The sequence below is a fragment of the Desmodus rotundus genome, chromosome 10 (assembly GCF_022682495.2).
Source record: "Desmodus rotundus isolate HL8 chromosome 10, HLdesRot8A.1, whole genome shotgun sequence".
Lineage (NCBI taxonomy): Eukaryota > Metazoa > Chordata > Mammalia > Chiroptera > Phyllostomidae > Desmodus > Desmodus rotundus.
The window spans coordinates 68,585,175-68,610,502 of record NC_071396.1 but is presented as its reverse complement, the minus strand read 5'-3'; the positions used below and the strand labels follow the sequence as shown (position 1 = coordinate 68,610,502).

The 25,328-nt window shown below is 39.7% G+C and overlaps 1 protein-coding gene across 1 annotated transcript in view; it reads left to right on the top strand.

Annotated features, from left to right (window-relative positions):
* Nucleotides 1-1,690: 1,690 nt before the first annotated feature.
* The window catches only part of ARHGAP28 (Rho GTPase activating protein 28), a 205,399-nt gene continuing 181,761 nt past the window's right edge, over nt 1,691-25,328 (top strand). Inside the window, exon 1 of the mRNA XM_045187954.3 lies at nt 1,691-2,115. Within this exon, the coding sequence (XP_045043889.2) occupies nt 1,940-2,115 (176 nt within the window). The 5' untranslated portion in view covers nt 1,691-1,939. The remainder of the gene's footprint in view (nt 2,116-25,328) is intronic.

Here is a 25,328-nt window from a genome sequence, read left to right as displayed (position 1 = left end):
GCATGCAGGAGGAAGAGGAGGCTTACTGAAGCTGGGGCGAGGAAGCTCTGCTGCAGTGTTGGACGTCGGTGGCAGAGTTATGGCCAAAGTATTTTCAACAAAGTACCCTGAAGGTATTTAAAACTGGGAGTCCGTAGTTAAGAAAAAAAAAGTGCCAAGGAGAAATTCCATAGCCAGAAAAAGTTCCACTACTATGATTCTTTGCGGTAATTCCAAAACTCAAAAAGCTGTAAAAAGTATATATATTTTTTAAAAAGTTTGGTGCCAAAACTTATTTGGTGCCAAACCTGATCTGAGTTGATGTGAGGCTACTAGTAGACTTTATTTATTCCACTTAGGGTCAGTTATTTTTGCTAATGAAATGATATGTTGAAAAAAGAGTGCTGTCCCTATGGAGCGTGTTCTATGTTAAATGGTGTATGCACCAAGTTACTTTTTAAAACTAAAGATATTTACAAATTCTGAAATGTATCTGGTCCCAAGGTTTTACTGTAGATAAGGCATTGTGGACATGTATCAATACTTACACTATTTCTTTGTTTCACATTTTAAGAAAGTATTATCTTAGTTTTGATGTATTTGGCATTAGACACAGTAGGTAAACAGATGCCTCTTTGTAGCTGAAAGTCTGGGAGAATGAAGCGTCCTTTGCAGTAACTTTTCCATACGCTGATGCTTGATAAGTATATTCATAAAATTGGGATCTAATAATACCACCTACCTCATGGAGTTTTTTTTAAAGAGCTAACGTACAGGATCTGACACATGAGTATTTTGCTACATGTTAGTTATCATCCCACCCTTTCTTTCATCAACAAAACACTTTATAAGAAAGCATTTCGGATGAAAAATGTTTTGCTTTCCCAGCCTCTGAAACGGCAGTGAAAACAAATGTCCCCCTTGATTGTAAAGGAAGTAGTAGAGAGAACCGCATTTCTTGAGAACTTAGCAAGTCATTGGTGATTTTAATCTCATGAAAAGAATATTATTTCCCCCTTTCACAGATGCAGAAGTTAAGTAGCATAATTTAGGCCACCATCCCTCAGTAAGGGGTAAACTAACTTCCCTTTCCACTCTCTAGCTCCCAGGGGAGTGTAAGGGCAGCAGGTAACACACCTAGCCAGGGTGTGAAAGAGTTTCTGTAGGCTTCTTTCTAGCCTCCTCCGTCGCCCCTCCCACACCCATGAAGACCTGTAGTCTTAACAGGCATCCAGCCCATAATAATTAAGTTTAATTTTCAGAGCAGCTGAAAGCAGTTCTGTTACTTTGATTAGGAGTGGGAGGAGGAGAGGGATGTGGGGGAGAGGTCAGAGTCTGCTGGTTGTGGCACTGAGGGTGAGGGAGGGGCGTGTGCTGCTTGCTGTAAGAGGGAATTACCTGCCAGAAGGGAAATCAGGTTTATTGTAACTTGACTAAGTACACAGAAACGTAATCCGGTTCTTCAATTTTTGATGTGGATGCTTTAAGTGAGAGTGTCACATTTGCTTCCTTTCTTCCCCAGACCACGGTGTAGACCTGGCCCCTGTCCTTCTCAGCCAGGGCTCCCAACGCACGGCTCCTTTCTCCCACTCCCCGCTACCAGGCAGGAAATGTTCTGAACTGTCGGATAAGCCTCCGGTGGGAAGTGTGTGTGTATTTGGAGGGGGCGGGGTGATTAAAGGAAAAGGAAAAGAAACAAAGCAAGAAAAACTTTACTAGAGCAGCTAGTTCGAGCCCCGAAGGATCAAGGCCGGTTTCTAGTTTCCTGGAAACTGGGATCCTACCCCGCGATCCAGAACGCTCCTCGCCCCCACCCCCTGCGGGGCTCCTGGGCGTGTTTTTCAATCTATGTTAATAGGGCTGCGCGCGGGCGGGGCCGGCTTTCCCTGACAGCCCGGAGGAAGCCCCTGGGAACCCGACGGGCCCAGCCTCCCCGAGGACGGGGTCCCGGTGCTGGTCCATGCTGGTCCCCGCCTTTGTTCTCGGGCGGGCGCCGAGACATGCGCGGCTGACGATGGAAGTGGAGGACTCGGGCGGCGTGGTGCTGACCGCCTACCACTCGTACGCTCGCTCGCAGCCGCCCAGTTCCGAGCCGCGCGGCGCGCCCGGGGCCGCCGCCAGCCACCCGGGCAGCAGGTACCGAGAGCCGCTCCGGAAGGAGCAGGGGTTTCCTGGGCTTGGGGGTTTCATCTTACAGCTGGGTTTTCTGCCAGGGCGTGCCACCACCATCACTTGATTGTTGTTTCAAGTTTTGGGGGACTGGATGAGTGAGCCTGCTGTTCTTTGTGTTGCCTTTGATTGGAAGTGGGAAGTGCCCCAAGTCTCACGCGCAAAGGCTCCAGTCCTTGTTTAGCAGAGGTTATTAGCAGCGGAGTTGTATTCTTAATCCAACTTGGTGATAGTGGGCATATGCCTCATTTCTGCCAGATGAACCCTTTGAGGTATTGGAGAACTTAAAAAGAAAATCACTTAAAATGAAACAAGCAGAAAGAGAAAAAATTAAAATACATTATTCTAAATCCTCGAATACTATCCAGAGCTTCTTTACTTAACTCCATGCCCCCTAGCTAAAACGTACTATATTCTCCAAAAAGTAAATCTCAGTAGACTTTTAGAAACAATTTTATCTATAGGTTAAAAAAACACTCTTTCAATAGTATAAATACATTGGTATCATTTTATTATTGCTAATGTTGAGTCTGTTCTTTATATGCAATTATAACTTATTTCCTTTGGGTCGTTATGTGCATTTTAGATGTAATAAATCAGGAATCTGTGTTAAATTATTTTACCATTTTCTATTTGATGCAAGATTAAAGCCAATGAGACTTCACTCACTAAATCAAAAACGGTAGACTCTTAGGAAGTTTCCGTGGGTAGACAGAAATGGCACACTGCTCAGATGGTTTGATATCTGACACATATTTAGGGGAAGTTTTATTTGTTTAAACATGGCTATTTGGCTGCTGTGGATCCATTGATGAATGGTGTTCTTTACAAGTGGGGAGTTTGAGTGGTGTGCTTTTTGCACACTTATTTTTCAATCATTTGTTTTTTCTCATACTTTTTAGTCATGTGATAATGATGATTTGTTTTCTAATTTAATTGACGTGTGAGGCTTTCAACAGATTGTGACTTTTATTTCAAGGAATACTCTTGGCTAGTACACATGAGAAGAACACGGTGCGTTGGCTTGAGACCTGTTTGGGACTTGGCTAACAAAGAAAATGTTGTTTCTTCCAAAAAGAGCAAGTCGAGTAAAATCTAATTTTTATGTAAAGACAATGAGAAAATAACATTTTTCTTCCAGCTTTAGGGTCTGTGCACATTATTTTAAAGACAGCTTGAACGTACAAATTTGCATTTGTCTTTAGGGTGTCTTCTAAATATAATCATTGACCATTCACTATAATGACTCAGATTATGAGGAACTAGATATAAGTAATTAGATAAGAAGCAAGGGGCCAGGTTGGTGTCTTTCTAGATGACCCTGCCATCGCTCTCCTGTCTGTAACTCCCAGCAGCTGTCTAGGAGCAATAGCCAGATTGTGCCATTTGGGCCATCTGAAACTGTATCCGTTTCCAAAGCAAACTGGAGAAGTTCCATTAACTCAGCATGTGGTCTTGTGGAATGATAATACATGAGAGCCCAAGAGCTGTGTGTCATAGCTAGCTAGCGTTTTACCATCCAAGGTGCCACTTAGATTTATGTTGCTCCAGGTTTGCATTTGTGGCGATTGCCCTGTACCCTCTCTATAGGGACCTTTGTACCACTCACCCTCTGATGCAGGACATAGATGACCACTGCCCCTGCAACTAAATGACTGAAGAACAGCTTGATTCCTTGGTTCCCGCTAACAGCAATCAAAAAGAGGTTTCTGTATTTCATGGAGCCAGAGGACACCATCCATCATGAGTCTGATAACAGAAATAATCAAGCCCCAGTTATTAACCTTTGACTCACTAGCTACTAATCAATACTTCCTTTCAAGCCAAGGAGCAAGATCATATTGTTCTATTTATGAAGAAAGCACTCTCTTTTTCAAGAATACCCTTTCCTTTAAATTGCTTACGTATGCATGACATACTTGTGGTGTAGTAACCAATATGGCATTAGGAAGCATAGACTATTGTGTCTAACTTTCTAAGTATCTTTCTCTAGCTCTGAGTAGCATGGCTTCACTTCAAAGCAAACCATGTCCTTATTTTCCAATTTTCCACTCCATCTGAGTGTGCTTTTGATACTTTTTGGCCTACTTCTTTTCACTAAAATATTATCTGTCTCCTTTCGCTCTCTCTCTCACTGTCGCTCTCTTCACTATTCTCTTCTCTTCACTGCTGTATTCTAAGTGCCTAGAGCACCGCCTGACACATTGTAGTAGTTCAATAAATAGTTGTGGGATAAATTAATGAATACCTACCAAAGTTATAAAATGGCCAAGATAAAATGACAGGGTTTTTAACAGCAGAAGACAGCCTTTTTGCACCTACTATGTGCCAACAGCTTATCAGGCATTAGGCATACACAGAGGAATGAGACATAGTCCCTGCCATGAGAATATGGCTCTTCACTTTCAGACCAACAGGTTTTTTATAAAATCCTATTGGTCTGAAAAGATTGAACTACACAGCACCATTTCAAAATCAAGAGGCTTCAGATATAAATCTGGACTGCTGGCTTCCAAGAAAAAAAGGAAGGGAGGGAGGGAGGGAAGGAAGGAGGGAAGGAAGGGGGGTGGGAAGGAAGGAAGGAAAGAAATTCAAAGGATGCAGCCACTTAGGCCTGTGCGGCTGCCTGCCAGCCCTGGCTGAAGCTGAGTAATGGCTGCTCAGTTGCGTACTTCTCCCTGGTAATCTTCATCACTAAAGCTGGGTGTCCATTGTGATTTCTTTTGGGGCCTGCCCATTTTATTTTATTAAAGTAAGTAGCCAGTGTGAAGTGTACTTTCCAGTTACTCAGGCTCGGGGTTAGGCTGCCAGACCCCACACACCACGTGGCGTTAGGCAGCAGGCTTCAGTTGCTCAGAACAGTGTCTGACACCAGGGAAGCATCTGACCGTTGTTAGCTGTATTATTACTGTTATTAATTTTAACCACAGTTGTTGATATAAGGAGAAGAGTGAAACAGTCTTGGTACCAATCCCCAAAACTTACTCGTGCAGGAAATAGACTCGAGAGTACTAAATATTTGTTGGGAAGAGAAGAAATTTCTTTTTCCACAAATGTTCTATCCTTTACATTTTATCCTGTAAAGGAAAATTAGAATGAAGGATTATAGATTCTCAGTTCTGTTAAAACAAATGGTTGGAACTGTCTTTAGAATCATGTGATTTTTATAGAAGCTAAGCTTCTACACCCTAATTCAGAATCCATAGGGAAAATGTTGACATATATATAAAATAACTTCACTTACAACATGAAAAGTGGCTGGGATAAAGCTGGGGATATCTTATGGTTTCAAAGATTTTCTAAGTTATATAGAAATAATATAGGTGACATTTTTCAGTAAAGATATAGTGTTAAGTGGCCATGAGTATTTCTTATGTTTATCTCTTTATACCATAAACTTCCTGAGAGAGGACAAAAATAGAAGAAGAAAAGAAACAACTCTTCCTCAAAAACAAATATAGAAGCCAACCAAGGGTATCCTAGGAATTCTAATTCTACACCAATGTTAAAACTTTTGTCAAGGGGATATTGTTTCCTAATAGTATCATAACTATAATGAGAAAGATTATATTAAAATGGAAATAATGATGAGTGGAGAAGAATAACTACTTTGTAGAAAAGACTAAGTTTAATGACATATTCATTGGTACTTTCCTGGACTGAACTTAATTAATAGATATTTGTGTGAGCTTACGGACATATACACAAGCACACCAAAGTCTGGTGCATACTCGTTATACTTCTTCTAGAGGATTCAGGAATAATAAGGGAAATAGAAATCTTGAGAGAGAGTAAGATACTTACAGGTCGTTCTTTATGCCGTGGTTGAAATCAGAGTTTGTGTCTCTGGTTTCTCTTTACAGGGGCCCCTGCTGAGTGGAGGTGCTCCCATATGTAGAGCTAGTGGAAAACATCTGGCACACTTCCTTTGATCGTGTCATTTGGCTGAACATTGGGCTGGTTGCTTTGCCCATTTTTAACCTGCTCAGTTCTCCCCGATCATTAATCCTTCCTGTATCCACAAAAACTTAGAAAATTTAGGGTGTTTTAGACTCACTTTCATATAGATAAAGATGACAACGTTTTCTTCACTTTTGTTTTGATATAATATTAGACTTAATGGAAAACTTGCAAAAGTAGTATAGTGAGTTCTACATAAGTTTCTTTCAGCTTCCCCCAATATTAGTATTTTGCATAACCACAGTTCCATTATCAAAACTGAAAAGTTAGCCCTGGCTGGTGTGGCTCAGTGGGATGAGCGCCAGCCTACAAACCAAAAGGTCGACGCTTCAGTTCCCAGTCAGGGCACATGCCTGGGTTGTGGGCCAGGTCCCCAGTTGGGAGCATGTGGGAGGCAGCTGATGGATGTTTCTTTCACACATCCATGTTTCTCTCCCTCTCTTTCTTCCTTCCTCCCGCTCTCTCTAAAAAATAAATAAAATATTTTTAAAAACCTGAAAAGTTAACACTGGTACCATACTATTAATTAAACTACAGACTTTATCCTGGTTTCACCAGTTTTTCCACTGGAATTTGAATTTTTCTGTTATAGAATTAAATTTTGGATCCCACGTTGGATTCACTCATGCCTCCCAAATCTCCTCCAGTCTGACAGTCTGACCCTGTCTCCTGACCTTGGCACTTTTGGAGTACTGATTGGTTGTTTTGAAGGAAGTCTCTCAATTTGGATTGGTCTGATATCATGATTGAATTAAAGTTATACACTTTGGGTGAGAATTCTGCAAAATGATTTCAGGCCCTTCTCAGTGCATCACACTGCAGGAATGTGATACAGTTCCGTCTCACTGATGTTGACGTTAGCTCTGATCACCTGGTGAAGGTGGCGTCTGGCAGGTTTCCTTACTGTAAAACTATTTCACCCCGTGCAATATGTGAGGTCTGTCCAGAAGGTATCCAGCCATGTAATATGAAAAACAGAGACATTTGTTGAGGAAGATACAAGATATAAGAAACATTGTATATGGGACAATGATGCCTCAGTCCCCTCCAAAGTAGGCATCTTGGGACCTCACACAGGTCTTCCAATTGCCATCAGCTGCCCCATCATGTTTTCCTGAATCTCATCGATGGTCTTCTCTTTTGAAGGTGATTTCAGTTTTAGGAAAAGCCAGAAGTTGCAGGGTGCCAAACCTGGGCTGTAGGGGGGCTGAGTCACCTGGGAGATTTGAAGTTTTGCCAAAAAACTCTGCATGAGACATAATGCATGAGCAGATGCTTTGTTGTGATGAAGCTGCCAATCATCAGTTGCCATAGCTGCGGCCTTCTGAATCATCCAAATAGTTTCCATGGAGGAATGTTCAAGCTTAACACAAAATTTGATGCATATTTTTTGCTCTACTCATTTAGTCATTTTGAAGGCCACATAGTACAGTGACATCTACCGCCCCACTGACTAGTACAGTGAAGTCATCATTGTTCCTGCATGCGCATTCCAGTTCGCTCTCCTTGCCTGCCAGGTTATACTGATGTTGTGCAAACCGTTCTCTTTACATATCAATGATCGGACTCTTTCTGAACAGACCTGGTATATACGTCATGGGAGAGGTACTGTGCACCTTTAAAAAGTCCACCAAATATAAAAAGGCATCAATAGTCATGTAACCGTCTATTTTTTCATGGTTTTGCCACTAAGTACAATAAAATGGTTTATATTTTCTCTGTGGTTAGAGTTCATGAATCTATAAAAATAAATTCTCTGATTTTAAAATTACATGATTTTTTTGGAAGTAAAATTTTATCATAGGAATAAGAAAAAAATAATCAGAATGTTGTTAACTTAAATTCTGCATTAAAAAAGATAGTTGTTAAATCTTGCTTTGCTGGAGACTATTACTGAGTCTTTTATTTTCTTAGAACTATGTTTCTACCTGATGGAAAACATTTTTCCCTTCCAGTGTTCTTAAGATGTTACTTGAACATTTGCAAATGTATTATAATGAGAGCAAACACTCTAATTTGTATATAATCAATTTTTTTCTCATTCCATCCTTAAACCAAACTATTTCATTTCTAAAGTAATTTCAGTTCTTTTTTCCCCTCAATCTGTGGTCTCTAGATATCAATTCCATCAAACAATAAAAGTCAAATGTTATGTAGCAAAGCAAAGGACGGAAAAAATGTTTCTTGGAAGAACATTTTGGCAATGGTTTATCCATTTAAGCAATAGTCTTTGTTTTGCTTTTAAGCCTCTTTGGATGAAAAGTTAGACACATCCTTAAATAGTACAGAAACAAATCTTTTCTTAATGATTCTTATTAAGACAGTATAATTTATGATACTGTAGTAAGGCGCCTATTGATGTGTTATGTTTGCTTGTCTTAATAGTAAATAGCTTATATTGTTCTATTTCTCATGTAATTTAAATATTATTTATTGTTGTTTTTTATTTCCCCCCTTTTTTCAGGCAGCCCTGAAAGCCTTCGGCGGTACTCTGTTCTTTCTAATATGGTTATTTTTAACATGCTTTGTAATTCATTTTTAATTAGATAATCAAGCTTGTCAGAACTGTGTAAAGAAAATTTGTTCAAAGGGCTAAAATGTATAATCTAACAGAAGATTTTGATAGCATTTATTTTGGTTTCTTTGAGAGTTTTTTGGTTTGCTTGTTTTCAGTTTCTCGATGTGCTCTGGTTACTTGAGTCAGTGAGTTTTGTGTGATGTATCGCCGTCATCACATGAAGTTTCGTGTGTCCACTTCTGTGCGATTACTAGGAGATGTGCATCAAAGCAGAATAATAAAGCTGCTTTATTCTCTAAACTGGGAACTAACAAAACCAATAGATTGTTTTACTATGTATTCATCTTCTTAAACATCTGGGGCTTATGACACATTCTCTGAGTATCAAATGTGTTAAATCACTCTTTTAAAAATGAGTATTATTGCTAAAACTACCCATTTGATAGGCAGTAAGTGTCAAGTAACTCGAAAGGTGGGAGAACATATGCTGTGTCACTTGGAGAACCACCTGAACTGTCGTATGTTACTGTTAAAAACTAGTTCAAGCTACTCATTCCATCTCTGATCCCTTAGCTGATGAGATGACCACCACTCAGGGGCACCCAGTACGCAGGGCAGGAAAGAGAAACGGGGTACAAAAGACGGCGTAGTATGTAGTCGTTTTTAAATAGTAAACACTTGAGATTTATTTGTACTGTTTTAGTAATTCTAAGCTGTGGTACTGATGCTCTTTTATGTCCACGAGATAAATCTTTATAAATTATACATCTGTAATGTATAACTTAGGGAAGATAATTCCTTTGGAATTTCCTGTACAGTATTTATTTATGAAAATCAATTTAGAAAACACTGGTCAGTGCATTTACTTTTCTACAAAGAGCCTTCGAAGGATTTTATTTTTACAGATCAGTAATCTGACAGGTGTTTAAAAAAATGTTAAATGTACTGAAATGACATTTAACTAGTAATATGACATTTGATCTGTTTCCTTCCCACTTTTCCGCACCTTCACTCCGGTACTGGAAAATTCACACAGTGACAAAGTGAACGCACAGTGCTTGGGACTAAACCCGTATTTAAGTGGCGGGAGGTGAAAAGCAAAACGAAAGAGAATAAACATAGTCGAAGGATAAGAATAAGGACTGAACTTCCAAAGACTTCCTTCAGAGCAGTTGCGGGAAGAGTTCTCACCTGGCCTAACGACGTGGCTTGTTGAGTAATCCTGCACTGTCCGTCCTGTGGTGTCAGCGCTTTAAAAGAAAGGCCTAGTTTTATCCGCAGCTTCCTGAGCTTGACATGTATTATTTCACTGATTCCTTACAACAGTCCTGTGACAGGAGGAAACTGAGGCACAGAGAAGTAGCCCGTGATCACACAGTGGGCTAATGGTAGAGCCCACGTTCCCACCCAGTGCTTCCAAAACTGGTGCTTTTTAAACCTGTTACTTAAATTTTGAAAGGTTATTTAACATATTATGTATTTAACGTTCCTTCTGCCTGAATTTGGTTGTAGGTTTATTGAGTAGGGACAGTGTTAATGTATCTCCCATAGCAACCAGCTGTAGCAACCTCCACATTGTAGGTACTACAGATCCTTAGTTTTGATTTAGTCTTTCCATTTGCAATAATTTCTACTTGGTTTTAAAGGAATAAGCATGGAGTAGGTTAAATATGAATATACATAACTTGAAAAATTTTCTCACTTGAAACTAGTGCAAAAACAAGGTTTCTTAAATTTAAAAACTATTTTTGCCTTTTATGCAAAATAAAAAATAGTTTTTGTTTAGGTAAGAATATTTTAAAATAAACAGAATGTGCTAGAGAAGTCATTCAACTTGACGAAGAAATTAAGCAGGAAATCTTCCTATAGCTTTTTTTTTTTTTTCCCCAGAAGTCAGTTTTTAATCTTTAATCCTTAGGTTCATGTTCTTAGAAATTAGCTCTTAGAATTCTTCATTTTAGTTTTATCCATTGCTTTCTTTAGCTACTAAGATAGATTTCTGTGGTTAAAAATGTATTTTTCACTTTATGCCTTGCAATATGATTTATAACATAATTCTTAATGTAAGTTGAGAAAACACTCCATAAGAGTGAATGGGGGTTTATTTTTTTGTCTCCCAATATTCAAGTCAAGATTTCACTTTGTCTGATTTGAAACCAACCGAGGGACCAAGCCAGGTCCGGGACCACACCTTTGTGAAGATCACTTCTGTTCCAAATCTTGGTCAAAAATTTAGGATGAGATAAGACAGGCTGTGGCAATCCAGACCCATGAGCCACCCTAGTCTCCCCTAAACCTGGGCATAGTCCTTATCCATCAGTAACCTCGGAGCCGGGGATCATGCTGAACCTAGATTTGGCTTCAAGGCTTTCTTTTTAGAAAACAAATCCAGGGCCCGTCTTAGTCTGGACTTGAATCTTCTGGAGAAGTCAGAATCCGAATGGCCTCTAGGCTCTGGACACTTGTGTTTATATTTTAAGGTATTCATTTTAATAAACTCTAGTTCTTAGCACACCAGAACTACAGAGGTTGGACAGTTATTTTAGTTACATATAAACAGAGTGGTCTGGGCTTCTCTGCTAACTGCCATGTTTTCAGAAATCTTCTCTATTCTTAACCAGCCAAATTGTTCAGAGTGTGTTATTAATAGGAACTAAGCATCATGACAAACCAGTCAAGAGTGAGGACTACAAGGAGCAATCTCTCTGATACAACTGGGAAGCAGAGTATGGAAGTGTCTTGCTGAGAGTGGGAGAAGGAACACCCAGCCTGTGAGCCAGGCTCTGAATACCTTCTGCTGACCCCTGGCCACCAGCTCCCATTACCAGGGAACTGTGACCCACAACGTGGCCCAGGGTGTTTCAGGAGCAGCCAGGCCAATGGCCAGTCATCATGGGTGAGGGGAAAACTGGCTTTCTAACTGGGAAACATGAAGAGCGAAGAGCGTAGATCTAGAGAAAAGGTGGCGATGATTGTGAGAATGGCATTTCCTTAGTTTCCTTTCAGGCACTTTTGCAAATACCCATGCACGTTATCTTGTTAAGTTTAACTTGAAGAGTCTTGAAAACATACTTGCTGCAACTTTTCATTGGCATCTTAAGGAAAAACATTTGCTGACCTCAATCGAGTAAGCAATTAAATGGGAAAAAAGCTGACTGTAAGTTTCCGCACATTCTGTTTTGGAAAACGGGGGATGCCTGGCCCCAGTGATTTTTTACATACCACAACTTAACTTCTTTCCCTCCTCATTTAAAAAGCTCAGTGATTACAAGGTTGACTTGGCAACTGTGTTTGTAAAATCTGAATTGTGCTTAGTTGCAGAAAGAGCCACTCTAGAGAACTCCCACCTCTTCCAGTTGCTGAAAGCTTGTAATTGGAAAAAGCAGGCCATGCACTGCCTGTTTAAAGCTGTGTCATCCTTTGTGGGGCAATGAGTCAACACCAGCTAAAACAACATGAGTCATTGCTTAGAAGAAGCCCGAGTGAGGCTGGTTTTGATTATACCAATCCTAAACAAACATGATAGTCCTTTTATCCAGATTATAAAAAAGTCCTTACTGTGGGAGTTAAAAAATTAGCACCAATTCTTCTTGGAGTTCATGGAAGTTGCCACTCAGAGGACTATTTTTTAATGTGTCTTAAGAAAGAACTCTCTCCAGCTAACCAAATTTTCCCCAGGTTTATTCTCTCTTCTATCTCTTCTACTCTCCACCCACACCCTGCCCATACTGGATTCAGATCATTACTATTTTAATCTGGCTTCAGCACAATTTGGTTAAAATCTATAAAATAAAAAATGTCATTTTTAGCCCTGGCTGGTATACCTCAGTGGATTGAGCACTGGCCTGCAAACCAAAGGTCACCGGATCGATTCCCAGTCAGGGCACATGCCTGGGTTGCAGGCCAGGTCCCCTGTTGTGGGGAGGGTGTGAGAGGCAACCACACACTGATGTTTCTCTCCCTCACTTTCTCTCTCCCTTCCCCTCTGTCTAAAAATAAAGAAAATCTTTTAAAAATGTAATTTTATAACAGTTTGCTCATTCTGTTCCAGGACCCCCCAGTCTCTTTATTTCTCTAGAGTATAAAAGATGGTTTTAAGGAGGACCGTGACTGGTGGAGAAACAATTGAGGGCTAAAGTTGGTCTTCTACAGAAGGTGGTAAGGGTCTGGACTAGGTCCTGGGAATATGGACGAAAGAGAATAATAGATTTTGTGGACAAAAAAAGCAATGAAGTTGGTTTGATTTGGTGATTAAATGCATACTGGAGACTCAGAAAAAATATAACTGGGGTTTCTGTTTTGGAATGTTAATAATTCAAATTGAGAATTCTGGTGAATGATTGTTTCATAGATGAAGTCATTGAGGCATAGAGAGGTTAAATAACTTACGCAAAGTTGCAATCAGTTTAGTAACTGGTGGAGCCAGGATTCAATGAAATCAGGTAATTCTAACCTGAATAGAGAAGAGTAATGCTACTTGGCTCATTAATTCATTTCTTAATTCAGCAGGTATGCTGAACTATCTAGTATGAAATCTCTAGGCTGTATCTAGTATGGTCTAGATCAGTGGTCACAAATTCAAGCATCTACAGGTGCCGGGCAAAGAACGTATTGTGTGAAGTCATCCAGATACTGGACATCGGGAGTGGTAGGGATCGTGAAAGATGGGAGACCCCAGGCTTCATTTAAAGGAGGTGGCCACCCCTTACTTCTAGCCAGATGTTGTCACATGGGTTCAATGTTATCAGATTTCCCAATATTTCAAGAGAAGCTGACTTTTATATGAAATCTTTCAATTTGGGAGAAATGTATAAAATGCATTGAAATGTAGACATGCCGTGTTTGAGAGCATTGTGATATCTCTAGCAGTTAGGAATTTGATGTGCTGTTTTAGGAGAATAATCGGGGGACAAGTATGGATTTAGAGTTCCTCAACACAAGTGGTATAGATGAGGACGCCTGGGGAAAAGGTAAGAAGAAAACAAGAGGGTCAGGAACTCCAGCATTTACAGAGTTGGCAGAAGAGTCAGCAAGGACGAGCTGGAATAGAAGAAAAGGCAGACGGGAGTATCTGAGACACCAGAGGAGGAAGGTGAATGGTCAGGGTTCATCAGCCGGTTCTTGCTATGAATTGATGTACTGATTCCCTTGGATGGAAGAGTTCTCAGACCTCAGTAATGAGAGCTATAACAAATTCAAACAATAATTTTTGAAAATCCAAGTGGCTAGTTTTCTGTGTCAAGAATTAGCACTAGAGGAGAATCCTGCCTAGCACTTGCCTACTGCTAATTACTTTAATGGCTCTAATTTAAAGGGTAGAAATAAATATTTTACTTTCTCTTTTCCCAATTTTAGTGATATTTTATTAGCATAATAATTGCTCTACTTATTCACATGTTTTAAAAAATATATTTAGTTTGTTCTTATGACATTTTGAAGCTTCTGAACTACTTATCAAATTTCACCAGAACCACCAGGAACAAACACTGTGATTTTTGTGGGAAAGCAATACCCACTTAGATTTATAGTGACATAAAAACATTTTTTACACGTACAAGTTAAAATGTGGTTCACATATCAAAATTTATTTATAACTTTACTCAGATACAACTTTTCAGTGAATTTAGGACACCTTCTTCTATGAATAAGGAAGGCAAAGGAATCTATTGTCCCTGGCTGAGTTTAGAATCAGTTGAAAAGAGGCAGGCAAATGGAATGAAAACAACACCCTTCGTGGAGATAAGCTAGGTTGGAGAACATGGCTCGCTGTAAACACAGGCCTGCCCACAGACAGGCCCCTCTGGTCCCACAGTAAGGCAGAATGCAGCCCTGGACAGATGAGCGCTGCCCAGTTCTTGCTCCCAAACATTCCAAGCAGATACGTCACTCTTGTCCTGGGGATAAACAATCCAGATGGAAAGAGTAAAACAGGTTTTTCTGGTGGAGGTCCTTCTACAACAGAGAAGCTTCTGGTCAGGGAATGGGAGGCCCCTCTATAATATTCTTTACTGCCTTATCTCCTTTCCAGTTCATTCCACAAGGTTGGTCCTATCACCCCACATAGCTAAACCTGGACTCACCCAGGTCATGGGATTTCAGAACAGTGATTTGCATGCTACCCTGAGAGGCTGTGCCCCAGAGGTCTGTGGTTAAATGAAATGATTCTGTTTAAATTCATTGGGTGGGAAGTGACGGAAGAGGCAATAAGGAAATAGCCAAAAAGGGCATCTTTCTGAGATGCAGGAGACCTAGACAAGCTTGTGACAGTGTCACCAACTGGTTGCTTGGCGGTGGTAAAGTTATTACACTGTTTGCTACTTCATTTCTGCATCTGTAAAAACAACTTAGCAAACCCTGCCATTCCACTACCTGGAGGATCAAATGAGCTAATTCGTAAAAGCACTTTGAACCAGCATCATGTTATATTAAAAAGACAGTTATTATTTGGGATGAAAGTATTATTTCAAAAATCAAAAAGAAAATAGGGATACCCGACTGTTTTTCTGAATGTTTACATTTAAAAAGCAGATGTTTTAATGCCTCGCAGAGGTGAATCTAAACCCCAGAGTCTTCCACTCACTACCGGAGTAACCCTGGACAAGTATTTAATCTTTCTGAACCCTGAAGAGGATCAGAATCTGCCACCCCAAAATATGGCATAAAGGTGATTTTGAGGTGAAGGCAATTGGAAGTCGACAGATGCAGGGAGAGTTCTCTGCCTTCCCCCCATTACCTAAAAGCAGGACATAAACTTCCCTTTGAGGTAGGTCTCCCTCCGCCCCCCTGCAATTAGGGAGAGAAGAGGGACTCCTAGCATCTAAGATGGGCAAGGCGAGCTTACATAAACAGGCCTTAGCTTCCATTCATTTCTCCCACGTATTTTCTCGTCACTTCACCACCATTTATCATCCCTTGAAGCCAAAATTCTATCCCTTATTTAAGAAGAGTATAAAAGCTCCTAAGTATAACTGCCTCTTGGGGTTTCACTTATTTTCTGTAAACTCTTATGCATGAAGTATTAATAAAAATTGTGTGCCTTAAAAAAAGAGAATTCTGGTGGACGAGCACATTATGGATGGGGAGATGAGTTTAACTTGCAGAATTTTGAGCTAAGTGTATATACTCAGTGGATGGTTGGCTGTACAATGAGAAACTTGGGAGGGCAATCAAGGCTGAAAGTTCTAAGTTGTTTACTCATCGGGGACTTCAGCATTTAGGAGATAGTCACAACTGGGACCTGATAAGATCTGGTAGGAGAGCATAGAGCATCTATGGAGGCAGCAGTGAATGAGGACAGAAACCTGGAGCAGCCGTGCTGATTAGGGAAGAACACTGAGAACCTATGATGGAGACCAAAAGGATAGCAGCTTTCTGGAAGCCAAGGCATTAGATTCGGAAGGAGTGGATGACCATACCAAGAGAAGCTAAATGACCAATAATGTGACGACTGAAAATTGTCCACTGGATTTGTAGCGTGGATAGCAATGAAGATCTTTGCTAGCATGTCTTAAATAGAATTGTAGAGGTGGAAGCCAGTTTGCTGCAAGTTGAAGAGTGAAGGTGAGGTAAGGAAATAGGGGCAGCAGGTAGATCCCATTATAATATATTAGCTTTGGGGAGGGTGAAGAGAGAGAAAAGGTAGACTGAAGGGGGTGATCTTAAAACTTACCCAAAAGCTCTAGACATGCTAAAGTCAGGAAAGAAATCTAGCATTTAAAAAATGCAAGACTTAACACATTTAGTTTCCTACGTGAATGCTTTGATAATAACATTCTTGCATATAGGATAAACTTTATCGTTAGCCCCACAAGAGTATGTGAGCACTGTTAGGACCAAAACATTGTCTATTTGCTTCATTGCTGTTTCCTTAACTACCTTCCCCTCCCCCATTAAGGGTCTTAGAACTCAATAGGCTTAACAAATGGCTGCTGAATAAATACTGGAGGTTGAAATATGGAAATGTGACCTCCCCTTGGGTTTTGAAGCTGTCAAGGAAGTCTTCAAAATCTGAGCATCACTTCCTTTGTGAAGTCTTCCCTGACTGCCTCCTATGTCAATCTAAGTTGTTCACTTCGTCTTTGTGCCTCCTCTACCTCACACGTTCTTCTAGCATGGCATGTATCCCACTGTTAATTAGTGGTACTACACTTACGTAGCTGACTTCTCTAAAGACCAGGGGTTTGTTGATGCCTACCTATCTCTATGTCTTATTCGTCTTAGTATCCCTGGCCGAATTCAATGCCAGGCACATATATGCTTATTGAGTAAATGAACAATTTATTAAATAGTAGCAAAGGTAATAATTCTATTTTATGTATATAAATAATGTGTTCATAATATGTTCATAATTTGCTGTTATTTTGACCCTAGGAGGATGAGAAGTCTTCGATTGGTATTATGTTAGAGAATATAGTGTTTTAATATTACATACTACCCACTTTCCCAGGATCCACTAAATTAGTCTTTTTTCGTAGGATAACACAAACTTTTGGTAATATGTTATAAAGTAAAGAATAATTAATAAAAATCAAAACTGGCAACAGTTATAAATGAGCAAGCCTTAACATGTAAAACTGAGAGCTGTATGGTTAATTAATAGGTAAATATATCCTTCATTGTTAACGATTAAGTTTTACTTAAGGGTCATTTCACTCATTAACATAAAAAGAATTTAAAATTCATTCTTACAATAAAAGCGAACTTGAACATACATCTATTGAGCCTCTGTATGCCATATACCATATCAGCTTCTGGGACACAAAGATGGTTAGTAGTTCTTTGATGAGAATAGATGCACTCATTGACAGGCAATCTCAGCAGCATCTGAAGAATGGCTCCTTGAGGGCCGAAGCGATCCCTCTCTTTGTTCTAGCATTAGTCCACTGGCCAAGAACGGGCACTCAGTCTGTAACTGGTTGAAAGAATGGTTGTGGAAAAATGCACAGGGTGCTGTAGGAGAGCAGGGAAGGTGTAACTAATGCTCAGGGGCCAGGTTGGTGGAAGTGAGAGAGGGGTTAAGAAAACTTCTGGGAGGAGTTGTTAACTGAGTTAAGTCTTAAAGAGTTAGCAGAGGAAGTGAGAGGGGTAAGACTGTTTCTGGGAGGAGAACCAGTCTGAGGAAAGGGACAGCAGCATGCAGCCCTAGTTGCTGATGTCTGAGGTCAGGGAATGTGGAACTAGGAGGGAGGAGAGCGACCATTTATTGTGCACTTGAGTAATGATTAGGGTCAGACTGAACTCAGTTACATGCCCATTTTCTTCACTAGGATATTGAAGAGGTTCCATTAGTTGACCTCTAAGATCTATTGTAACACTTAAATTATATTTTCTCTGTTATTTAGTTGGAAATAAAGGTAATTAGATAATACTACATATTTAACCATAACATGGTTTCAGACCTGTACAGATTTTATAACATCCTTCCCCTTGTCATTTAACTTTGCTTATTTAATTGATCACTTGGGTACTTATGTTGTCTGTGCAGTTGGTATAAGTTGTTGTCTAGTTGTAGTGCCTTCAATTACTCTATGTTTGGTTTATTTTAATCAAGCTACCCAAGACAGGGTCATATATCAGTATAATGTTTGTCTTTCAGCTTTTCTTTGAATAATGTAGCCTGTTCAGTAAACAGAACTGATATTTATTTTTGAGATGATTGTAAATTGGTAGGCCAATTAATAGAAATGTTGGGTACCATTTAAGAATTCCAGATCATTTTACTTATTTTTGTTCCAGTTTAAAGAGAGTATTCATTAATAGTTTCTTTTTTGAAAGATAAATTTTATCATTAAGATCATATATTCTAGATTTAATACTTATATTAACATTGGTACAAAATTAGAATACATATTTAATATAATTTAAATAGAGAAACATGAGCATGTTGTTGAATATTTTCTCTGTATTTTTTAATAGTTCAACAAACACATACACAATTTAAGGGAAAAAAATATTTTACTTGTTTCCTCATTTTCTCCTTCTGAGTTTTTTCTAAAATACCAGGTCTAAAAACTGAGCTATCTGATAGATCATTGCAAGAATGTGCCTCTGAAGGAAATGGGTTAGAAACTTAGGAAATCCCTCTCCCCACTTTCTTCATTCTTCTCTTTCACTTGACACATCACCCTCTTATTCATAATGGAGGGACAATCATATGATGGCACTGATCCTAAAGCTCTCCAAGATTTCTGAATGCATATTCCCAAACAAATAGAAAGATTCTTTATTTAGTGATAATACTACATTAAAAATTGAGAGACTTCTGACCAAGATGGAGGCATAGGTAGATACACTTTGCCTCCTCACAAAACCAAAAGAAGGACAACAAATTTAAAAGCAAATATTAAGCAGAACTGCCAGAAAATCAAACTGTATGGAAGTCCGACAAACAAGGAGTTAAAGAAGAAACATTCATGCAGACCAGTGGGAGGGGCAGAGACAGGCAGCAGGGGCAGAGAGGACTTGTGGCAAGGCAGCGGCTGGCAGACGAGGTGAGGTGGTGGCTGGCAGACCGGGAAGTCCCACATTTGTGTGCGGATAAACCAGGAGGAACAACTGGGGGGTGAGACAGACTGCACAACCAAGGGTTCCAGTGTGGAGAAATAGAGCCTCAAAACCTCTGACTATAACACCTGTGGGGGTTGAGGTAGTAGGAGAAACTCCCAGCCTCACAGGACAGTTCATTGGAGAGACCCACATGGTCCTAGAATGTACACAAACCCACCCACCTGGAAATCAGCACCAGAAGAGCACAATTTGCTTGTATGTAGCGGAGGAAGTGACTGAAAGCTGGCCAAGAGCTGAACAAACAGCATAGTTCCCTCTTGGACCCCTCCCCAACAGTGATGTGGGTTGCCCTGCCCTGGCAAATATCTAAGGCTCCACCCCTTACTATGTAACAGGCATGCTGACACACAAAAAATACGGCCCAAGTAAAAGAACAGATCAAAACTCCAAAAATAGAACTAAGCAACAAAGATATAGCCAACCTATAAGATGCACAGTTCAAAACACTGGTAATCAGGATTCTCACAGAATTGGTTAATTTGGTCACACAATTGAGGAAAAAATTAAGGCTCTGAAAGGTGAAATAAAGGAAAATGTACAGGGAACCAACAGTGATGGGAAGCAAACTGGGACTCAAATGGACAGTGTGGACCAGAAGGAAGAAAGAAACATTCAACCACAACAGAATGAAGAAACAAGGATTAAAAAAACAATGAGTAGAGGCTTAGGAACCTCTGGGACAACTTTAAATGTTCCAACATCTGAGTCATAGGGGTGCCAGAAGGAGAAGAGGAAGAGCAAGAAATTAAAAACTTATTTGAACAAATAATGAAAGAGAACTTCCCCAATCTGGCAAAGGAAATAGACTTCCAGGAAATCCAGGAAGCTCAGAGAATCCCAAAGAAATTAGACCCATGGAAGCGCACACCAAAGCACATCATAATTACATTACCCAAGATTAAAGAGAAGGAGAGAATTTTAAAAGCAGCAAGAGGAAAGGAGACAGTTACCTACAAAGGAGTTCCCATAAGACTCAGCTGATTTCTCAAAAGAAACCTTGCAGGCAAGAAGGGGCTGGAAAGAAGTATTTGAAGTCATGAAAGGCAAGGACCTACATCCAAGATTACTCTATCCAGCAAAGCTATTATTTAGAATGGAAGGGCAGATGAAGTGCCTCCCAGATAAGGTCAAGTTAAAGGAGTTCATCATCACCAAGCCCTTATTATGGGAAATGTTAAAGGGACTTATCTAAGAAAAAGAAGATCAAAACTATGAACAGTAAAATGACAACAAACTCACAACTATCAAATGAACCTAAAAGAAAAGAAAAACAAACTAATCAAACAACTAGAAGAGGAACAGAATCACAGAAATGGATATCACATGGAGGGTTATCAGCAGGGAGTGAGAGGAGGGAGAATGGAGGAAAAGGTACAGAGAATAAGAAGCATAAATGGTAGGTACAAAATAGACAGGGGGAGGGTAAGAATAGTATAGGAAATGGAGAAGCCAAAGAACATATATGCATGACCCATGGACATGAACTAATGGGGGGGAATGCTGGTGGGAGGGGGAGACAGGGTAGAGGGTAATAAAGGGGAGAAAAAATGGGACCACTGTAATAGCATAATCAATAAAAATGTATTAAAGATTTTTTAAATTGAGGTATGCTCAATATATGGTAAAATGCCCAGTTCAATGTTCAATTAGATTATTTCACCCATGTAACTACCATCCAAAATAAGATATAGAACATTTTCATCACCCCAGAAATCTCCTCCATGCCTTTTTCTTTAATTGCCCCTCCCTACCAGGTTCTGATTTCTGTCACCATAGATTAATAATATTGTCTATTCTTGGATATCATGTGAACAGAGTAATACTGTATATGTTATTTTATGTCTGCCTCCCTTTACTCAGAGTAATGGTGTGTGAGATTTAAACATCATTTCATCAGAGCCCGAAAATGGTAAAAATGTACATGGGTCCTTTAGTGGTTTTATTTTATTATTGTACCTGATTGCCATCCAGCTGTCTCATCGGTATTGGCTGCTGCATATAGGAGGCTAGGCAAGGGAGCAGGTTTAGATCAAAACCCATCACAGTGACGGAATCTAAAGACTCGTCTATTCCTGGTGGACCCAGGCAAAACTGGGATGTAAGCAGGTATATTGTTGGTACCTGCTCGATTGGCTTTGACTTTTAGAGCCCTTCCAGTTGGGAATCCTTGTATTCTTACCAAGGGGCCATCTGCTTTACACTTAAGGTATGTTGTCTTTCTAAAGCATATGTACAATTTTTTAATCTCTAATGGTGCGATTCCACCTCTGATTCAAGGAAGAGAGGATAGTTCTTTAGGTAGGAAGTCACACACCTCATGAATATCCTTTGGACCAGGGATTGGAAACATTTTTCTAAAAAAGTAGTTTGGGCTTTGCTGGCCATATGGTCTCTGTTGCAACTCTGCTATTTTTAGCATGAAGGCAACAATAAATAAACCAATAGATATAACTGTGTTATGATAAAATTTCATTTACAAAAATTTCAGAGGGCCAGATGCGATCCTTGGGCCCTAGAACGCAGTCCCCTGATGCAGACAGCTTCTTCTGCCTGCTCATGGGACTTGTGTAGTAAGTAAGTTTATCACAGCGAAGTACAGACAACCAGTTCTTTAGAATACATAAAGCTGAAAACTGGGTATTTCACCTACTACAACCTCTCATTTTCCCGTGAGGACCCTGAATCGCAGAGCAGTAACTTTTGAAGGTCAGAAGGCGTCAGTGGAAGAGCCCAGCAATTCAGAATTCTCAAGTCTTTCACTAGTCTTCTTGCTCTGTTCACATTGCGATGGGTACGAATCACAACACCACAGTACCTCAAGTATATTGTGCTATCGGATTGACCTTTGGGAAAACTGTCTTAGGCTATCTTAGCTCGCACATTTTAAAGGAATAGACCGAGGGAGGGAGGGAGTGGGGGAGAGAGAATGAGAGAGAAATAAAAATTCAAGTGGTAGCATTCTGGAGACTGAAGCAAGGGTTGGCCAAGAAAGAATGAGAGTTACTCTTTAGCAACCAGATTAATTAGTGGAAATAAACAGTATATTGAACATTTTATCAAAATAATTGTTTTAACATTATAAGTGTGTGAGAAAAAATAAGTAAAATTTTTAACTGAGAAAATTGAGACCTCTAGATTCTCTGTCATTCTGTTCATCCATTTATTCTTTTTTTACAAGAATCTTTTTCAGCAAACATTCATTGACTGTCTTATCTCAAATGCACTGGGAAGGATCAAAGCTAAATAAGATGGGGTTCTTGTGCTTAAGAGCTTATACAGGGCCCCAGGATAATTTGGAGCCATGTCTTGTTTAGCTTTGTAGCCTCTGGAGAGAACACAGGGTTTTTTTCCTAGAGGAAAAGGTATTTGAGATGGGCATGTGGGTATACTGTGTGATATGGGTATATTAGCGAATGGATGCAGTATGGGGCAAAGAAAGGGCGTAGGAACGGCCAGTAATTGAGCTTAAATGTATGACAGTTGGTGAGGGAGGTAGTGGTAGATCTTATACACATATTTGTAGTATTTTATTTGTGAGATGGGGTTGGCTCAATGAACCAGTTGTCAAAGAGAGATCAATTGTTCCAGCCATAGCGATGAAAATAAATTAACAAACGTGCCTCACTTTGGAAGGGTGTCTTCAACTCCTTATAGATATCATATAGTCTTGAAGTAAAGCATTAATTTAATTTGATTTTTTTGCCTGTTTATGTTTTGATTTTTAAAAAAAAATTACTACTGTTGTTCAGTTACAGTTGTCCCCATTTTCCCCCACTAAAGCATTAATTTTAAAAGAATCAGACTCAAGCGAAAACTTAATTCTTTTGGAACTCTCCAAGAGTTTATAGTCTCCCACACCAAACAAAGAAATCAAATAACTGATACAAACTAACTTACATGTTGGGTGTAGCTGGCTTGATACTAATCACAAACATATGCTTCACATTTAGCAGAGACATGCAGAGCTCTTACCCCCAGCGAACCTGACCTGCAATTGCAGGCCACAGCTGGGTATGGTGGGCGGCAGAGTGTTCCCAGTGTGTGGACACAGGGCGGGCCGTCGGAGGAGACGTTAGAACAACACTAATGAAACCCTGACCCGCATAGGCATTTTGGTAATTCCATGAAGGCAAGAATGTTACTAATAACAGAGCGCATTTTGGAGGTCATCTCAGACTTGGTCAGCTGCAGTTAAGCCCATGGCTGGCGGTGTTATGGAACGCACCCCTATTTGTTTTGGGAAAGTGGTGAAAGAGATTCAGTTACAGGTTTTCTGCCTTGCTGGAATGATGCCACTCCTAGAATAGAATTCTCCACATAGCCAAACATGATTGGACCTCAAATTCAGCAACTATTCAATTAAATGATCCACTTACTGCATCAGTACTTATTTGGGGGAACAGTTTTATAATTAGGATATCTTTTTTTCCGGTGTTACGATGAACTGATATTTAAAGAAAAATTACAACTGTATTGTCAAAATTATTGAAGCAAAGTAACTTTTCGCAAATTCAACATATATGACAAATACTGTATTTTAATTTGGAATTTATATTCATTCAGAAGTATTCAAATGGAAGCAAAAAGGGATGCATTTTATGTTTTCTTATTATCCCTAGCTTGGGGACCTGAGTTGAATTTATACATACTGAAATAAAAAAGATTATTTTTATCATATAGTTCTTAGTTTTTTCAAGTCATAGAACTCTTTGAGGATCTACTAAAAGTTTTCAGTCCCTACAAAAAGTATCCATATATGTATACTACACAAATTTGCATGCATTTTCAGGTGATTTCATGGAGTACAGATTAGGAAAATGTTGGTTAAAATAGTAATTAAAATGTCTTTTATTTTTATCCATGGTATCTTTATATTTATAGCTACCATGACCATTTTATGTAGCTGGAGAAACCTCTCCTAGTATTGAGTGTTTCCTTAGAGATTGGCTTTCAACAAATGTGGAACAATTTCAATATAAATATACCCCAGGGCTAACCTAAGGGGAGGCTGCTAGAATGCCTGCTGTGTCTGAGGCTACATTCTGTCTTGTGTCCCTATAATAAGGACGCTTCTGGGTGGCATTGCCGTGATGGGCAACACCTGTGGCTCTGGCATTTTTGGCCGATGTGAGAAAGCTGACCTGGGAGCGTCTGGGAGCATGCCCTGGGCTCAGAGATAATACCTGTATGAATAGGATATTTATGTTCTCAGAAGTGAAAAATGTTGGCAATCAACACTTAATGAAATCATGGTGCAAGAAAGAACTGGGTTTTAGCCACTTCTTAAGGAAGGAGTAGAGGAAGCTGAAGCTTTTCCGTATTGAACCCGTGAGGGGTGGGAATTGTGTAACTGTTGTCTAATAGGAAGATAAGGGAAATTAATCCTTTTTTTTTTTTGGACCCTCACACCCACAGTCCATGGCCCACGTCCTTAAAGGGAGTCTGCTTGGTATTGTTAGTCCTTTCCTCCTTGATGCCTATGCAGGGGTGTGATCGGCACAAGACCCCCACTTTCTAGTCTTGTGTGCTAAGACAGAGAGAAACATGTTTATTTACACAAATGAAGCATTTCTGAGATTAATGTTAAAGATTCTAGCACGTCTCTGACGAATATTATCATAACAACACAGGCAAAAATGTGGGCACTTTTTTTCTGTTTGCCAGCAGAGCAAACAAATAATGTGTTCTGTTTGCACATTATCCATTTAGGAGGCCACGGTGCATTGCAAACAGAAATTTAAGAAAGGTTAGCTGAAGTCATGACTAGCAAATTAGTAGCATATCTTTATAGGAGAGTGAGAAATGGAAACGCCAAACAAATGTTACTGTATGCTCTCCTGCAGACAGTCCCTGCAGCCTTGTTTGACAAGTTTCTGGACCAGATATATAGTTCTCCTTACTCAGGGGTTTATGTCTTGCCTTGATTCTATGCAGCCTGTTCAGCAGTCAGTTCATTGGACGTGCAATGGTCCAAGGGTCCTTAGACAACATCTAGCTTTATTTTTCCAATGAGGAAACTAAGACATTAAGCGTCTCAATCTTCCATTATTCTAACATTTCTATATCATTTTTTAATGGGAAGGACCAACTCATGGTATTTTCTCATATTGCTGTTCTGTCATTATTGTAATAGCAT